Source organism: Eupeodes corollae, chromosome 1 (assembly GCF_945859685.1).
Source record: "Eupeodes corollae chromosome 1, idEupCoro1.1, whole genome shotgun sequence".
Taxonomy (NCBI): Eukaryota; Metazoa; Arthropoda; class Insecta; order Diptera; family Syrphidae; genus Eupeodes; species Eupeodes corollae.
The window spans coordinates 152,827,406-152,846,780 of NC_079147.1; the positions used below are offsets into that span (position 1 = coordinate 152,827,406).

General features: G+C 36.6%; 3 protein-coding genes across 3 annotated transcripts; 2 read left to right on the forward strand and 1 right to left on the reverse strand.

Moving 5' to 3' along the window:
* Positions 1-4,401: 4,401 nt before the first annotated feature.
* On the reverse strand, positions 4,402-7,004 carry LOC129942233 (ribosomal protein S6 kinase delta-1). Its single transcript, XM_056051089.1, has 6 exons — positions 6,818-7,004; positions 6,057-6,747; positions 5,879-5,991; positions 5,066-5,811; positions 4,786-4,996; positions 4,402-4,712 (listed from the first exon to the last, which is right to left on the reverse strand). Exons 1-6 carry the CDS (start codon positions 6,911-6,913, stop codon positions 4,500-4,502), a joined length of 2,070 nt encoding a protein of 689 aa, XP_055907064.1. The 5' UTR covers positions 6,914-7,004; the 3' UTR covers positions 4,402-4,499.
* A 2,455-nt stretch (positions 7,005-9,459) lies between these two features.
* LOC129941042 (transmembrane protein 141) lies at positions 9,460-10,045 on the forward strand. Its single transcript, XM_056049582.1, has 2 exons — positions 9,460-9,717; positions 9,803-10,045. Exons 1-2 carry the CDS (start codon positions 9,462-9,464, stop codon positions 9,997-9,999), a joined length of 453 nt encoding a protein of 150 aa, XP_055905557.1. The 5' UTR covers positions 9,460-9,461; the 3' UTR covers positions 10,000-10,045.
* Positions 10,031-11,732, forward strand: LOC129941041 (putative GTP-binding protein 6). Its single transcript, XM_056049581.1, has 2 exons — positions 10,031-11,143; positions 11,212-11,732. Exons 1-2 carry the CDS (start codon positions 10,031-10,033, stop codon positions 11,662-11,664), a joined length of 1,566 nt encoding a protein of 521 aa, XP_055905556.1. The 3' UTR covers positions 11,665-11,732.
* The last annotated feature ends 7,643 nt before the right edge of the window (positions 11,733-19,375 follow it).

Below are 19,375 nucleotides of genomic sequence, written 5' to 3' on the forward strand. Positions count from 1 at the left end.
GCTCGTTTTCTTGTTAATGTTAAATTAAAACCCAAACCTTGTTTTTGTTATATGTATTAAACTATTTGGATCCTAAATTTCAAAAAGAGGCTGTGATGACCCTCACTGATAACTCCCATCCCGTCTGTCGATTTGTCTTGCTTAAAAGTTTGTAGGTTTTTGTGTTGGATTAAAAAAGATGTTAATTGATAAAACTTTTAAAATTACCACAAGTATTTTTACCAAGTTTTAGTATTGTTAGGTTTCTTTTTTTTTGTAAAAAAAATCTGTCAATTAAATTTTTCTCAAAATTTTACTGAATGTTGCCAACAATATTTTTTAAAAGATAAAAGTAGTTTAAAGCTAATATCTCAAAGTTTTGAAAAGATATTTGAGTCGAAAATCAATTTTTACCAACTTTTATTAATTTTTTTGTTTAGGTTTAAATTTTTTGTAAAAAAAACTGTCAATTCGATTTTTCTGAAAAGGAAGCCATAATCTCAAATTTCTTTTTGAGTATTGATTGTTTAGGTTTTATTTTTTATAAAAAAACTGTCAATTCGATTTTTCTCAAAAATTTAGTGGATGTTAAAACGTTATTTTTCGTTGCACAAAATTGTTTTGGAGATAAAATCATTTTGTATGCGTAAAATTTTCGAGGTGACAATTTTTTTGTTCAGTTTTTTTGATTTATTAAAAATAACCGTTAATTGGATTTTTTTCACAAATATACTTGTTTGGTATCACGTTACAGTATATAATATAAAATTTAATTCAAATCTGTAGCGTTTTTGGTTCGTAAGATATTTAGGGTTAACCAAAATTTTTTTAAATTGCTATGGTAAAAAAACCACGTACGCAATTTTCTTGAGACCCCTTTCTGAATCTTTCTGCCTTATTATCTGTATAACAAAATTTATTTGAAGTCGATATCTCTTCTGGTTCTTAAGCTACTTACTTACTTACTTAAGGTGGCGCTACAGTCTTGTGTGAACTAGGGCCTCACCCAACAAACTTCTCCATCTAGCTCGGTCCCTAGCTAGATGTCTCCAGTTTCGCGCTCCAAGTTGGGTGAGGTCACCTTCCACTTGTGCGCGCCACCTGATTCGCGGTCTTTCTCTACTGCGCTGTCCTGTGGGTGCGGATTTGAAGACTTTCCGGGCCGGAGCATTGGTTTCCATGCGCTCTTCGTGACCCAGCCATCTTAGTCGTTGGACTTTTACCCTTCTGGCTAAGTTTAAGTCATTGCACAGCTCGTCGTTAAATCTTTTCCTCTATTCCCCTTCGATGCATACGGGACCGTAGATCACATGAAGAACTTTTCTCTCGAAGCGACCCAAGCTGCTTTCATCCGCTTTTGTCATAGTCCATGCTTCTGCACCGTATAGCAGGACGGGGATGATAAGGGTCTTATATAGCAACACTTTGGTCTCTCGAGAGAGGATTTTACCACTCAATTGCTTTTTTAGTCCAAAGAAACAGCGGTTAGCAAGAGTTATTCTGCGTTTGATCTCAGCGCTGGTGTTGTTTTCTGCATTACTACCTCAAAGTTACGTCTGTCGATGGTGACGTTTTGACCAAGACGTCGGTGTTATATGTCCTTTCTTGACGACAGCAAGTACTTTGTTTTGCCCTCATTAACCTTTAAACTCATTTTTGCCGCCTCTGCCTCAATGCTCACAAAAGCCCCATTGACATCACGCTGAGTTTTTCCGATTATGTCAATGTCATCAGCATATGCTAGCAATTGGACAGACTTATGAAAGATAGTGCCTCTAGTGTTGAAGTGTGAGCTCTGCTATATTCTTTCAAGCACGATGTTAACAAAATCACATGACAGCGCATCACCTTGTCTAAAACCTTTTTTGACGTCGAAAGGTTCTGTTAAGTTGTTTCCAACCTTTATGGAGCAGCGTGAATTCTCCATGGTCATCCTGCACAAACGGAAGAGTTTGGAAAGGATACCAAAACTAGACATGGCTCTATACAGCTCGTCCCTGTAGATGCTGTCATATGCGGCCTTAAATTCGATGAAAAGATGGTGGGTGTCGATTTGGTGTTCTTAGGTTTTTTCCAGGATAGCCGTAATGTGAATATTTGACCGACTGTGGACTTTGCTGGTCTAAAACCAAACCGATGGGCTTTAGACTTTCACATATTACGACAGAGAAGATTTAATAGGCGATGTTAAGTAGACTGATTCCTCTATAGTTGGTGCAGCTTAGAGGGTCTCCTTTTTTCAAGATCGGGCAAACAATACTGAGCATGCTCCTAACTAACTTATCTCCAGCTGCTTTAAAGAGGTCGGCATTCAAGCCATCGCCTCCAGCGGCTTTATTAGACTTCAGCTTAGATATGATAATCTTTACTTCGTCTAAGTCGGGAGGACGGGATTGTTGGCTTTCGTCGTCTATGTTGAATGGATCATCCTGTCTGACAGCGAAATTCAGTTCGTCGTCGCCGTTACACAGTCTGCATAAGTGGTCCTTCTACATCCTCAGCATTGACTGCGGTTCCACTATGATGTTCCCACTTTCGTCTTTGCAGCCTTCGGTTCTAGGTTCATGTACCTTTGAATTTCATTTCACCTGTTCATAAAACTTTCGAACTTCATTCCTGCTTTTAAACCTCTCAACATCTTCGACCGCACGCTTCTCATGCCCTCTCTTTTTCCTTCTGAGAAGCCGGCGTTCTCGTCCTTTTATGCAGCGCCGCTTTGCGTGCCTATTGTTTGACTGCATTTGCCTGCCGACATTCCTCATCAAACCAGGGGTTCCTTGTTGGTGGCTATTTGAAACCCAGCACATCAGAGGCGGCTTCTCTGATTGCATTTTGGCAATGTTGCCACTGATTTTCGATACATTGTTTTGGCGGCAGAGAACTTCGAGAGAGGTTACTTGTAACTCGGTCGGAAAAGGATTTGGCGATCTCTGGCGAATGTAGCCGTTCGACGTTGTACCTTCTCGCAGCACCTCCCTGTTTTGCCTTGAGTCTGGTAACCTTGGCTACAACGAGGGAGTGATCCGAGTCGATGTTAGCTCCTCGGAAAGTTCGTACATCCATGATGCTGGAAGCGTGTCTGGCGTCGATCGCAATATGGTCAATCTGGTTGAGGGTAGATTGATCTGGAGAAGTCCAAGTTTCTTTGTGGATGTTGAGATGTGGAAAACTCGTACTGGCTACCATAACGTTTCGCCAACAAAATCTATGAGCCTGAATCCATTGTCGGAAGTGTTGTCGTGCAGGCTGTTCTTCCCGATTATTTCACCAAAGATGTCTTCCCTTCCCAGCTTGGCATTAAAATTGCCCAGGACTATTTTAATATCGTAGCTAGGACACTGCTCATAATATGTTTTGTCTAAGAGCTCGAAGAACGTATCTCTGCTGTTGTCGTCTTTCTCTTCTGTGGGGGCGCGCGCGCATATCAGGCTTATGTTGCAAAATTTAGCCTTGATTTCATCCTCTTTTTGCCCGGCCCATCCCATCGTATTTCCTGGATCTAGGTGATGTCTGCTTTATAGCAGTCTAGGGCCTCCGCTAATTCTTCGGCTGCACGTGGTCTGTTAAGGGACCTAACATTCCACGTGCATATCCAAAGTTCGTTGTCCTTAATTCGTTTGCGTTAGTTGTCAACAGTAAATCCGTCCGTATCCGAAGCTTGTTGGTGCTTCGCAACCAATATATATATTTTAATCAAACTGAATTTGTTCTTTTTATTTATTTCAAAAACATATTGATATACTATATAGTTACTTTAAAAAAAATAATGATCTGATGGTAAAAAAAAATATAAATTTACCCTATAACATCCCTGCTCAAAACTAACCGGATTTTATACAAAACTTCGAGCCTTGATGTTTAGGTAACGGTTTTTCTTGTCATTTGGATAACATAATTAATTAAAAAAACTAAGCAGTGAACTGTCTAAATAGAAATCAATTCGATTAATAAAATGGTTAAAACACGTCACACAAACGCTATTCGTTATAAAAGTATCAAGCCGGTACAAACAAAATCTTGAAATTTCATGAAATTATGGATGGCTTCAAAATCTTACAATGGTCTGACTCCAAAAAGACTGCATTCTATAACACTTTGTATTAAAAACCTGATATTTTGAAGCAAGATCATTGTTAATTTCCCATTCCAAGTTATTGTAATCGATCCGATTTGCCGAATTGAATATTTTGACATTTCTCGACGTTGATGGGAAGTTATTAGTGTTGGTCGCATCCCAGCCTTTTTTTGGATAGTGCTAACTTAGCTTCAGTACTTTTTTCTTTTACGTGTTAACGATATTTTAACTCCCGTACTACAATGCATCCTTGCAGATCTCTTGATGAAGTATCAAACTAATCTGACGTCCTTAAACCACTTCATTGAAAACGAGCTTAGGGACAATAAATATTAAATAATTTTGAATATTTTACACACTTTCTTGATTATTTATTTATTATTAATACAAGTATAAATATATATAATAATTATGATAAATTTTAGCAGTCAGAAAAATACACATTTCAAATTGAATTGATACCAATATGGGCCAACTCTTCCCAGTTAGTTCCTTTGAAAAATGAATGCTCACATATTTTATCAAAATCAAATCTTAATACTGGCGTTATTTGTAATAATCCCTCAAGCAAATCAACTGCTTCTTCAGAGATTTCTACATGTGGATATTGTATTGAACTATAGAGATCCATACTGCCAGGGTGACATTGTTTGAAAGACTTGAAACAAAAACAAAACAAAAATTACAAACATTAAGAATATGAATAAATGCTTGAAATATTGTATACTTACCACACCCAAAAGCAATTGATATAATGCAACCCCACAGCTCCACCAGTCGGATTTTGTTGTCAATGGCCTTTCAGGAGCGACATAGTGTTCAGACAAGGCCTTAGGACTGCAAACCTTTTGTAATCCGTCAGATATCCCTTCGTTTTGATAGAAGTACGTCAAAAGTAATTGCCCCTTTGAACCCAAGAGTAGGTTACCACCATGAAGGTCTCTAAAAGTAAAAAGTAGAAAAGGTTTGTTTCATTCGTGTGTCGCAGTAGAGAATAACTCAGAATCTCACCCCAATATCACACCTTTGGAATGCAACGCGTTAACAGCTGTAATCAATTCTCTTGCCCACTGCTTGACGCTTGCTTCCGGTAGACTCATCTTTTTCTTCGGAGACTTTGGAAATCTGGACGGAGTCAGAGGCAAGGGACTAACATCTTCAACTGTGAGTTGCTCTTCTTTCTTATTATCCACCTCTTTAAGAGTATTTGAAACAGATTCAATAAGTTTCTGTGAACAAATCACGATATCGTTAAAATCCATATTTTCCGATGCAGTTGGAATGTCAGGTGTCTCAGCAAAACCTGAGTCATGGGTATTTGACTTGGCCAGATTTTCAGCTGAGATACAATTTGTTTTATTTTTTTCCGGATCGACTTCGGTAAAAATCTCACTAAGAGAAACTGTCTTCACGCTAGTGGGTGTATACGACTTTACGTAGTCAAACAACTTGCCACCCTTAGCTTGTTGCAGTAGAAAAAATATCTTTTGTTCGGACTGAAAGAATGCCACCAAGCTGACCATATAAGGTACACCTTGGGGTAGAAATACTGTTTGGGCGGGCGAATTACTTGAGGGTTTTTCTATTCCCTTCATAATGAATACAGTTTTGTCGGTAACGTTTTGCACAAGCATTACGGTGTCAATAATCCGAAGAACTTTATACTTGGCCAAATGATTCCATGGACGTTCTAAGTACAGTGAACTGGGTTTCGAATCACAGCAATCAGTCACATCAATAGAGAGTTGAAAATTGTTCTGTAAAGACGAATTAAAATGTTAAGCGTGTTTGTCCTGAACGGAGACAAAATTATGTACGACTTACTTTGCTATCATCTTCTTGGTTTTGTAAGAATTTTTCAAAAATGTCTTCAGCTCTGGACATATATTTATTAACTTTGGTTTTTGCTATATTTTTTCGCTCTTCATTGGAGTCGTCTTTTAATAAAATAAAAATAAAAAAAACGTGGTACCGTAAAACACCGACTTTAAATGACTCTTACCTTTTGCTCCTGAGAGAAGAACATCGACGCCCTTCTTGTACCCTTTGTAGGCGTCAGCATATTCCATGTTTACTTCAGCTTGAACTGCTCGACTGAATTCCAACGCTGCTTCGTATATATAATCGTTATCCTCTCCCTCGAACGACACCATCGGTGTCAAGATCTTCGAAAAATCCCGCACGGACTCCTTAGGTTCATTGGGAGGTGTTTCATCTTTAACATTTTCTAACATGGCCATCGATTCTTCGGGAGGCTTTACAAGCTTATTTTCAAATGACTGCGCGAACGTCTGTTCTTTCTTAGGATCAACTAGACTCAAACTATCGTCGTACTGTATGTCCAGTTTGTCACAAATTGCCTCAATGTTACCCTTGGACGATGGATCTTTGTGAAAAGGTGAATTCTCAGCTGAATGACCATCATCGAAGAAATGCATAAACGAATGAGACTTATAAAGGGCCGGATGTTGGGCTACAAAGTCTAGTAAATCAAGGATGTATTCTTTTCGACTCTGGATGACTTTGGCATCGAATCGTTTAAAATAACTGTGATCGGTTGGCTCAGGTACACAACCATTAAGATGCATTGTTTTATGTCGACGAGATATTTCCCGGTAGAGGCGTTTCACATCATGGAACCGCTTCCATACGGATATACAAGTGAGGGCTTCTGGGACTGAACGAGGAAAAACCTAAAATTGTTTTTTGGGAAAAATCTATTGAGTAGCTCAAAGCGCTAAGTGAATGAAAATAGTTTCTTACAACTGATGTTATTTTATAGATGGTATAGCCCTGTTTGTGGATGAGCGTGTCGGTAACAGTAAAACTGTGGATCCATCCACCCAGATTTTTTGTCATGATTACAGTTTTTAAAACCGACTTATTTACATTTTTCGTGTTTCTGTTTAGATTGGAAAACCGTCTTATAAGTAAATATCAATGTTGACATTTCATACTAAATGGAACATTCACAATGACAGTTTTCATTTAGTTGAGAGGTCAGTTCAAAATAGAAGATTAGATGTGTTCAAATGATTGTATGGTGCACAAACAATTCATACCTTTAACGCATCAAAATTCGGAAATGTCATAGACAATTTAAACCCATTTTAATATAATATCCTGCAGTCCAAAAATAAACACAACAGAATCTATGTTTAAGCTATTTTGAACTCTATGATTTAATTCAAGGCGACTTTACATTACTTTTGTTAGGTTTTTTTATTTATTTTAGTTTTATTATTATTATTATATTTATTTTTAGGGTTTCAGCAATACTGAATTGTCAAAAAATTATAGATTTGCATAGGAAGTAAAAAAAGATACATTCTCTTCCACTTTCGGATTACGACATGTATTTGCCTCCTTACCTTTTGAAGATGGAGCTAGAAACATGTAAATCCTCTTTAAGTCAATTTTAAAAGCTTTTATTTTTATTTTTAAATGAAAATTTCAACTCATAAACTTATATCTGTTAACAAATCCTGTGTCACAGTCCTATGTGAACTAGGGCCTCACCCAAAAAACTTCTCCATCTAGCTCGATCCCTAGCTAGATGTCTCCAGTTTCGCGCTCTAATTGGTTGGGGTCACTTTCCACTTGTTCGCTTAACTTGTTGCACGGTCTTTCTCTACTGCGCTGTCCAGTGGGTATGGATTCGAAGACTTTCCGGGCCGGAGCATTAGTTCTACGAAACGCATTCATCAGAGTCGTTGGACTTTTACCCTTCTGGCTAAGTCATATTCGCTGTACAGCCCTTTACAGCTCCTCGTTCCATCTTCTCATCCAATCACCTTCTATGTATACGGGACCGTAGATCCCACGAAGAACTCTTCTCTCGAAACAGCCCAAGGTGCTTTCATCTGCTTTTAGCATATTCTATACTTGTGCAACGTATAGCAGGACGGGGATGATGACTGTCTAATATGGGGACACTTTGGTAGCTCGAGAGATAGCTTTGCTACTAAATTGCTTGCTTGGGATCGAGTTTAGAATTTCTTGATATTAATAATTATGTAAATACAAATTGTGCATATAATTTTCTGAGTTATTAGTTTCTTAAGAACTTTCAGTTGTCTAATGTATTTTTTAAAACCCTTTATTTGCAAGAAATAAAGGAATTGTTTGTACTTAACTTAATCACGATTAATAGTTGAACATTTTTGTCAGGCCTTAAACAGGTCATTCCATACTAAAACATACGGGTTTTGTATATGATCTGTCAATTTTATATTCACAGACATTATACAAGCTATTATTCTGCAAATAATTCTAAAAGTAGTTCATTTGCATACCAAGGGATTATATTGTTACAGTCTTATTTAATAGAATTCGCTAAACGGATGAATAGTTATACAGCGAATAAGGATTTATGTAGGTATGCGAAAATTCCTATTTATAAAAAATTCTGCTATAAATTTTAGTTATTTTAGTTAAATTTTAGTTATATATAGTTATATCAAAAAAAGTACCAAAATGTCTAAAAAATCAGCTTGTTGTCATAACAACTAAAATATAACAAAATAATTCCAATTATTTTTATCATATTCTCTTTCGAAAATCTATATTTTTTTTTTTTAAATTCTTCGTTTCTTCGGCTCACGAGCTAAACTGGAGAGGCATTATTGTTTTATTTTAATTTCAAAAAGAGAGGAGAGAAATCAAAATGACATTTACGAAATAATAATAATAATTTCCTTATGTAGGCTCTATTCAACGCGTTTAGCTTATTATGGGAATATGCAACCTTGTATAAGTTTTATAAATAGCATTTTTGCGTTTAGAGGCATTATAGAGATTACATAACTTTATGCAGGCTCTATACAGCGTTTTTAAATAAGACTGTTAGTATACAATCTATTGCATCCCAATTTTTAAGAATTGGACCTTATAGAAGCTGAATTGTAAGTTGGACCTAGAATTTTATGTAATAACAAATACAACAACCGCAGTACAACTACAGTCAATAAAATGTTAAGTTAAATCTCGCAATGGATAAAGATTTAATCTGCGAAATGGAAAACAGATAAACAAATTAAATATAAGTTATTCCTGATTTGGCATATTTCTCACTGCACTTTAATATCGGTACGTGACTGTTTACCTCTGTCGGTTTACTTCTGCCAGTTTACCACCGACAATTTACCTCTGCCAGTTTACCTCCACTGGTTTACCACCACCGGTTTACCTCCAAACTGGCAGAGGTATACCGGTGGAGGTGAACCGTACCGCTTCGCTTTAATATTAAACCACAAACACTGTTAATTCATCAAAAAACCAAAAATCTAAACACGACCTTATTGTTATCACTGTGAAACAAATTGTACAACGACATTAGAACTACTCTGAATGCATCCATTCCTATTTCGAGTCCGATCTGTCTGTCAGTTCATAAGACAGTTGACAGATGCTCTGTCATCTTCGTAAACATCAAAACATTTCACAAATTTACGATAATTTTTATATTTTCAAACCTCATATCGAATATCCGCATGAACTTACGACTTTAATAATATACAGCTCTTTTAAAACAGATATTATAACTATTATGAATGATATAAAGCGCCTAAAAGATCAACAAAGAGAAATCCATCCTGGATTTGATTCATATATGGAGTGCATGTCAAGATCACTCTTCACTGGTTTGGCTACATTTTGGCTGGGTACGAAATTCTTTCCTAAAACAATAATAGTTTAGTGTCATCTTATATAACTTTAATGTTTTATTGTTCTTTTAATTGTGTTAAGGATTTTCCGGTTGCTATTTTACTCAAAAAATCATCCAAACTAAATTAGCCTATCCTCGTCAGTGGAATATCCTTATCTCATCTCTGGCAGCTGTTGGCTTATCCTACAAAGTCACCGCCGATCGCACGAAGGCTTGTCAAGCTGCGTGGATGGCAGCGGAAGATAAACACACAATCTTAAAAGAAGAAACCTTTTAATTATTTATATTTAGACTAAGAATAAAAAATTATGTTAAGAAGGCAACTTGTGAATTTATGTGCAAATGCACTAAGGCAAAGGTCAGCGCCTGTTGTGTGGAGCGCCGTTTGTTCCAAACGTTGCAAATACACACAGTTCACTGGAGTCAAAGGCATCCGCAATAGAAAAAATATGTTTGAAACAAATAAAATCCGTAATAATGACGATGACGAGGAGGGGGAGAATACTTCATTTAATCACGGAATCAACTTAGAAGACCGTGACTACGAAGAAGTTGCCAACACTGCTATGAATCTATCACATGGCCAGAATATCGAGCAGAATATCTTTGTTATCCAACCGTACGTCAAATGGGGTTCGAAAAAGTCCGCTTCCAATCCAGATTTACAGTTGAAAGAGGCTGAAGCTTTGGTCCACTCCCTTCCCAACTGTAATGTTCAATTGAGTATGAAAGTTCCTCTGGAGTCGTTGGAAAAACGAGTCCTCTTTGGCTCTGGTAAGCTGGAAGAACTCAAGAAAATTGTGAGCAAAGGTCGGTCGGGAGCAAAACCATTGACTGCGCTTTTTATAAGCAAGGGAACTCTTAGTTTCGCACAGAAACGTCTACTTGAAGGCGAGTTCGGTATTCCTGTTCTAGATCGTTATTCGGTTGTTATTCAAATCTTACGACTGCATGCGACTACAGCTGAAGCTAAACTACAAGTTGCAATGGCAGAGATTCCTTATATTTGGGGACAAATGAAAGATGCGAATCCATCGATGTCCAGAAAGCAGGGATATGCTTTTTCAGACATTCAAAAGGAAATGTTGAAGACACGAGAGAAAAAACTAAAAGATGAGCTCGACAGAATAAGATCGCATAGAAAACTCATACGAAGCAAAAGAAAGCAGAAGAATTTCCCTATTGTCGCCGTTGTTGGTTACACTAATGCTGGAAAGACGTCTTTAATTAAAGCTCTGACTAACGAACAAACAATGCAGCCTCGGGATCAACTTTTTGCCACTCTTGATGTAACAGCACACGCTGGTCTGTTACCATGCAATCTTGAGGTTATCTACATGGATACTGTGGGCTTCATGTCGGATATTCCAACGGGTTTAATTGAATGTTTCATTGCAACTTTAGAAGATGCCATGATGGCGGTTAGTATTAACTTTGATATTATTTTTTTATTTTCTTAATATCTTCATAATCTTCTTCTCTTTTTCAGGATGTCATCATACATGTTCAAGATTTATCCCATGAAACTTGGTTGGAACAACGACATCACGTTGAAAGAACTCTAGAATCACTAACGGCGAATCTTTCACACATTGAAAATATCCAAATGCCACCTATTATCAATGTTGGCAATAAAATTGATCTCCTTTCCGACTTAAAATCAGAAGGACCAGACGAAAGTTTAAAAATGGTTTCATCTAAAACATTTAAAGGAATTCAAGATTTGGTAGAAGATGTCGAAAGAAAGGTTCTAGAAACGACTGGCAGAAAAAAGGTGACTATGCGAGTAAAAAATGGAGGTTCCGAAACACCATGGTTGTATAAAAATGCTGCGGTTGTTAATACGAGGGCTGACCCAAACAATGAAGAGAGTATTTTGATTGATGTTATTATAACGGATAGTAAAATGCAACAATTTAGGCATTATTTTTGTAAGAAGTAAAAAATTGTGTTATACTTTTTAGAAGCTGGTAAATAAAAGCAAGTTGTTTAGATTTTAATGAAAAAGAATTCTATTAGTTTAAAATGATAACGTTGGTGCTTATGAGCAAACAAACTTTCAGAGAATTATCTTCATTTTTATTCAATGGAATAAGTGACATACCTCTATTCGATGTTCAATATTTTCAATGACGCTGAGACAATAAATAATTGAGGTGAAATTTCATGTATGTATGCAATGTATCGAATTGTCTTATTTTTCAGCCCTTAAATTATTCCTCGTTAATTGACCTTACATTTTTTTAAGTATTTGTCGATCCTCCAGCTCAATATCCTCAATCACTGGCTACAAAAAACTCTCTACAGCAAACACCGTTCATGATAAATGCTTCCGATTTATAGATTGGAAGAATAAAATTGATGAACAATTCTTACTTTTCTTAGAAATCAGACAGAATTTCGGTGACAGAGGATAAATTCGGGTTCTTTGAAAAAGTGAAATGAAATTCATTTCGAACTTAATGTAATTATCGCTACGTATAAAAATTAAAGCGAAGGATGGACAAACGGCTGGGACATGTAACTATGTATGAATGTATATGTATATATTAAAAAGTTAGGAGTTGAAGTTATGACAATTCGATTATCCATTAGCGAAGAAGCCCTATATTTTTGGAGTTACAAGATCCTTGAGAAAATGTGTTAAAATTTGTAAAAAAGGGATACAAAACTAGTTCCAGTATAAATCATAAAGTTGGAATTTTAGTTTTTGGGAGGCAAACCCTTTGTTGTGACATAGATTTCTTGACATGGATTATCAATGACTGATTTTCAAATACCGTTACCCCTTATTACAATGAAATTATTATTTACAAGCGAAAATGGAAAGCTGGTGTAAAAATGTACTGGTTTGGGATTTGAAGGTGAAGGACTTTGAACACAAATTGATATTTTTGAGCCTTGAGACTTATTTATAGGCATGGAATAATCTTTTGAAGATATGGTACAATGTGACTGTATCATTGGACTTCGCGGTAACAAGACCACTTGCCCTTTAAACTTTTCAGTTAAAATGGTCACTTCAAGAATATTTCCGGTGAAATTTTTTATGACTAAACGTGTACCTTTGCATTATTAAGGTGGATTCAAAACGCTCAGGAGAATAATAGGTGAACCAATCTTTAATCGAAGATTATGTGGTGGCATTCCAGATATGTCTACTCTGTATATCCATTAACAACAGTATCGATTGATTTAAAAGACATCAGATCGCCTGGTAGCAACTGTTGTACCTGGAAGTTAATTTCGTCAACATTTTTGGCTGCGAAAATATCTCGATATACCGAAATATACTTTAAATAAATTTTTTTTTCATTATTTTCATTTCCTCTTTTACAGAAGACTTAAGTTTATAGAATCAAAAGTTACATTTATATAAAATGGTTACACTATAAGAAGCTTATCCAAATTTAAATTGTTTCAATATATACATATATAAAAAAACGAAAAATTATACTTATTTTTATATCTATTTATAAATTCAATTACCTACAAGAACTAGTTAAATTACATTTAAACCTATTTTAAATTTTTAATAACATTAATTAGGATTAGAAAATGTAAGTTTTAAGTAATAAAATAAAAAAAGAAAAGAAAATTAAGTTAAGAATTTTCAGCCAAATACCTAAAGATAACGCAATCAAAATGCTTACGTCTTCGAAGCTCTCGTATGTCTAAGGTTAGGGACTTCCATAGTCTGACAGCACAAACAATAAATTGGCGCTCAGAGGCAGAGCAAGCGAATCTTTTTTGAATAAATACAAAAGATCGGATGGAAGTAGAGAACACAATTTTGTTATAAAGATAAGATGGCTCCTTTTTTGCTACGAAGCCATTCGAGTCTTTTAAGTATTGTAACTGAGATATGCGTTAAAGGTACAACCAAGTAAATGTATGGAATTTCATGATTGTACATGTATGGAATTATGTTGTTGAAGGATTGTACAAGTGTGGAATTATGTTGTTGGAGGCAACATTTAGGTTTCTTTTAGATTCTGGGCTTCTGCTATGTCTGCAAAGAATGTTAGATTAGGTAAGGTTAAAGTGACTACGAATTCATAATCCACACAATTAGGCCAAAGGAAAAGACCCATTGTGTTACCACATGAATCTAGAGAGTTACATCCCACTAGTCGAACCATTTTGAGCTTTTTATAAAGCGAAGGAGATATTTGAAATTATTTTTAGCTAGTTCACTGGGATTATCAAAAGAGTATTCTCCCAGATGAAGTTCGCGTCTTAGTGAAAGAGCAGGGCAAGTGCCGAGGAGGTGAGAGATTGTTTCCTCTTCTACCTTGTCCATACAGCTCCTGCAGAAGTCATTTGAGGCTACACCAAGTCGTATTGCGTGTCTGTCTATAAGACAGTGTCCCGTCAGGACACCCATAAGGGAGCTAATATGAAATCTGCTTTGAGATAACAATTCTTTAGAGCCCCTTAGGTCCAGTGAAGGCCATATGAGTTTTGTGGCTGCTCAAGTTGGTAAATTGTGCCACTTAGAAGTCTCTATGGCCCGGCACCCAACAGAGGTGAATGTTAAATTGCTGCGCCATCTCCATAAGAGACGATCGACAATAGAGGGCCGTTAGAGAATTGGTTGAGACACCGTCAAGGGATTTGATAGTAGCCTGACTGTCAGAGAAGATGCGGATATCAGGAGTTGATATGACGATTTCTCTTAGCCAGTAAGAGAACCTCTTTGATCGCTAAAATTTCTGCTTGGAAGACGCTACAATGGTTATGGAGGCGGAATGAGATGCTTAGATTAAGCTTTTCAGAGTACACACCACTACGAACTCTTGGATCCATCTGTATAAAAATAGATGCATTTGTCATCCAGTAGTTTTTTGTCTTCCCATTCTTGTATTTCCGTGTAAAAAGGACGAGGTCTGTTTTTTGAGGATTAATACTAAGTCTGCAATGATCAGCCCATCTAGTGAGCATATTGAGTGCATTTTGGAGGAGGTCTCTCAGTGTATAAGGGTGTTATCCTGTGACGGCGATAGCAACATCATCGGCATACGCAACCACTCTGTATCCTTGCCTCTCAAGGGATATTAGTAGTTCGTTAACCACTATGCTCCACAGGAGAGGGGACAGAACACCTCCTTATGGAGTGCCTCTACCGACAGACCTTTTCGTATCCCCCATCTTAGAGTTGATGATCCTGCTTTTTAGCATTAGATTAATCAACTCACAGAGTGAGTATTCAACGTTTAGGGTCGTCATAGCAGAAGTGATAGCGGATGTGTCAACGTTGTTTAAAATGCTATTACGTACATGGATATCAATCAATCGTTCCAGAGTTTTGAGAATGAATGATGATAGTCTAATAGTTCTTAGATCTTTAGGGTTGACATGCGAACATTTGCCCGCCTTGGGAATGAAAACTACTTTTACTTCTCTCCATCGCTGAGGTATATAGACAACTTTTAAAGATCATTTCAATGATGGGCAGAGTTATGTCAATTGTAAGTTGTAGCTCAGCTGGTATGATTTGATCTGGACCTGGGGATTTATACGGTTCGAAGCGCCCATGTCAATTTTTCTTTTGTAACAAGACCTTGAGGAATAGTTAAGTTGATACCCGATCCAGGACGGTTTGTTGTGTTAACAGATTTGGAGTTATCTGGGAAGTGGGTGTCTAGTATAGCGTTTCTTCGCAAGAGTTATTCCAAGTACCATCAGAGTTTTTACGACAACTAGGCATGGTTGGATTTGTCGAGAGAATCTTCCTTATCCTTGAAGCCTCCGAGGATTCTTCTATTGAGCTACAAAAGGATCTTTTAGTTATTCTCAGTTCTTGTTTATACTTTTTGAGGGATTCCTTATAGGAGTCCCAGTCTTGGGGATATCTTATCTTTATTGCACGATTAAAAAGCCTTCTACAATCTTTTCACTGTATTGAGGGTACAGGCAGTTTCCATGACTTTATTGAGGGCTGCTGTAAGCTCATAAATATTAAAATATATATATATATATATATATAAAATATATATGAAATCAATAATCGATTACCTAGTTGCCAATTTGTATGGGTGGAAAATAGCTGAGATCAAGCTTATGTTCATAAATTCTGATTCATTTAGATTATGTTGGGTTCAGCCTGATGTTATTCTCCTCAGAACAACGATAAACTCTATACAACTTTTCATTAAGTAGGTAAGCACCGTTTTCAATCATGCCTAACTCACAACATAGGCGAATCTGGACATCGTCTGCATACAAATCAATGGACGAATAATGGACCTGGAAGGTCATTAGCCCTGCAGTCGTCGCGCGGATAACTATTGTAATCCACTCATACAAAATGGAGCATTAATAAGAAACTAGTGGTGGGGATTTTTCGTCTCTTTTAGTACTTACAGTTAAATAGTTAGAACAGTTAGTTAACTTAACTTAATATAACATGTAATTACGTTTTAAAGGCAAAATAAATTTGAAAAAATTAAAGCATTTTTGGTTTTCTTCTAATTTTAAAATGGATTACATATGTAATAAACGTGACGATTGGTCTAATATTTTAGTGCGCGTGGACTGCAGGGTTAATACACATGCACAATAGCAATGCTCCTTGTTTTGATCCCTGAGGAACTCCAGAATAAAGATCCAGCAATCCTGAAGCATGTTTATCTACAACGACAGCTTGTTTTCTCCCAGAAAGGTAAAAAAAATTAAATCGGAAGCTGGATATTTGAATCCGAATAGCCTTTTCATTTTGGAAATATGAATACTGTAATTAACCGAAATAAATGGAAGAATCGAAATAGGTCTGTATTCAGGAGATATTAAGCGAGTAGCAGGGTCTTGATCACAGGAATTACTTGTGCAACTTTCCAGGTATGAGGAAACGATCTTGTGGTAATTATTGTATTGAAAATATGCGTAAGGGAGGGAAGTATGTGAGGTAATATTATTTTAATAAAGGAGGGGTTCATTTCATCAAAAGCATTTTTTCAAAAACAAATTACAGGCGAACCGCGAATATATAAATGAGCTGATTCGGCTACTAACCAAGATGATGTAGTAAACTCACCAGATTTGCCAGGATTGCAACCTCACAATCTTCAATAATTAAAGGTAGGATCTATAGTTATAGAGTTGCGAAATATCAACCAACCAATCTAGAAACCCCATGTTTCTAACATGTTAAATTGTATTTTGCCTGTTCCCGTGTTGAAAAACCATCAGATTTGATATGCGCCAAGTAATCAAAGAAAAAACATAGTATATTACAAAGCACTACAATGATACTAAAACTGATTTCTGTTAATAATTATGATTCACATGATTAACAATAAAGCGATTACCTACTTTTAAATCGTTATATATGTTTCATTGAATTACATTTTATTCACAACGCCCTATCACCAGGGCGCGACGGTTCTGTTCAGGAGAATGTTAAGCCACGGCTATAAAATACGAAGGAACAAAAACTGACACTTTACAAAGATTTATGACAGGACGAAGTCTGTCGCACCCGCTAAATGGTAATAAAATTAAATAATTTGCAAGCGATGTTCGTTTGTAAGACGATTCATTGTTAAATTATAGACCAAACTGAAGATGTTTGACAGTGAAACAAATCACAATTTGTAATAAACGGTGATTTTTTAAGAGCTTGAGAACTTTAAAAAAAAAAAACGCATACAATTTGCAAAATCTCATCGATTCTTTATTTGAAACGTTAGATTGGTCCATGACATTTACTTTTTGAAGATAATTTCATTTAAATGTTAACCGCGGCTGCGTCTTATGTGGTCCGTTCGGAAAGTTCAGTTTCGGGTAACTTTTTCGAGCATTTCGGCCGGAATAGCCCGAATTTCTTCGGAAATGTTGTCTTCCAAAGCTGGAATAGTTGCTGGCTTATTTGTGTAGACTTTAGACATGACGTAGCCCCACAAAAAATAGTCTAAAGGCGTCAAATCGCATGATCTTGGTGGCCAACTTACCGGTCCATTCCTTGAGATGAATTGTTCTTCGAAGTTTTACCTCAAAATGGCCATAGAATCGCGAGCTGTGTGGTATGTAGCGCCATCTTGTTGAAACCACATGTCAACCAAGTTCAGTTCTTCCATTTTTGGCAACAAAAAGTTTGTTAGCATTGAACGATAGCGATCGCTAACGTAACGTTGCGTCCAACAGCATCTTCGAAAAAATACGGTCCAATGATTCCACCAGCGTACAAACCACACCAAAAAGTGCATTTTTCGGGATGCATGGGCAGTTCTTGAACGGCTTCTGGTTGCTCTTCACTCCAAATGCGGCAATTTTGCTTATTTACGTAGCCATTCAACCAGAAATGAGCCTCATCGCTGAACAAAATTTGTCGGACGTAAAGCGCGAAACACATTTCGAACCGAACACTGATTTTGGTAATAAAATTGAATGATTTGCAAGCGTTGCTCGTTAGTAAATCTATTCATGATGAAATGTCAAAGCATACTGAGCATCTTTCTCTTTGACACCATGTCTGAAATCCCGCGTAATCTGTCAAATACTAATGCATGAAAATCCTCAAAAAAATCACCCTTTATTTATAAATTCAATTACCTACAAGAACTAGTTAAATTACATTTAAACCTATTTTAAATTTTTAATAACATTAATAAGGATTAGAAAATGTAAGTTTTAAGAAATAAAATAAAAAAAGAAAAGAAAATTAAGTTAAGAATTTTCAGCCAAAGACCTAAAGATAACGCAATCAAAATGCTTACGTCTTCGAAGCTCTCGTATGTCTAAGGGTAGGGACTTCCATAGTCTGACAGCACAAACAATAAATTAGCGCTCAGAGGCAGAGCAAGCGAATCTTTTTTGAATAAATACAAAAGATCGGATGGAAGTAGAGAACACAATTTTGTTATAAAGATAAGATGGCTCCTTTTTTGCTACGACGCCATTCGAGTCTTTTAAGTATTGTAACTTAGATATGTGTTAAAGGTACAACCAAGTAAATGTATGGAATTTCATGATTGTACATGTATGGAATTATGTTGTTGAAGGATTGTACACGTGTAGAATTATGTTGTTGGAGGCAACATTTAGGTTTCTTTTAGATTTTGGGCTTCTGCTATGTCTGCAAAATATTCGGCATCCGAAAGAAGGTTAGGTTAGGTTAAAGTGACTACGAATTCATAATCCACACACCTAGGCCAAAAGAAAAGACCCATTGTGATACCACATGAATCTAGAGAGTTACATCCCACTAGTCGAACCATTTTGAGCTTTTTATAAGGCGAAGGAGATATTTGAAATCCTTTTTAGCTAGTTCACTGGGATTATCAAAAGAGTATTCTCCCAGATGAAGTTCGCGTCTTAGTGAAAGAGCAGGGCAAGTGCCGAGGGGGTGAGAGATTGTTTCCTCTTCTTCCTTGTCCATACAGCTCCTGCAGAAGTCATTTGAGGCTACACCAAGTCGTATTGCGTGTCTGTCTATAAGACAGTGTCCCGTCAGGACACCCATAAGGGAGCTAATATGAAATCTGCTTTGAGATAACAATTCTTTAGAGCCCCTTAGGTCCAGTGAAGGCTATATGAGTTTTGTGGCTGCTCAAGTTGGTAAATTGTGCCACTTAGAAGTCTCTATGGCCCGGCACCCAACAGAGATGAATGTTAAATTGCTGCGCCATCTCCATAAGAGACGATCGACAATA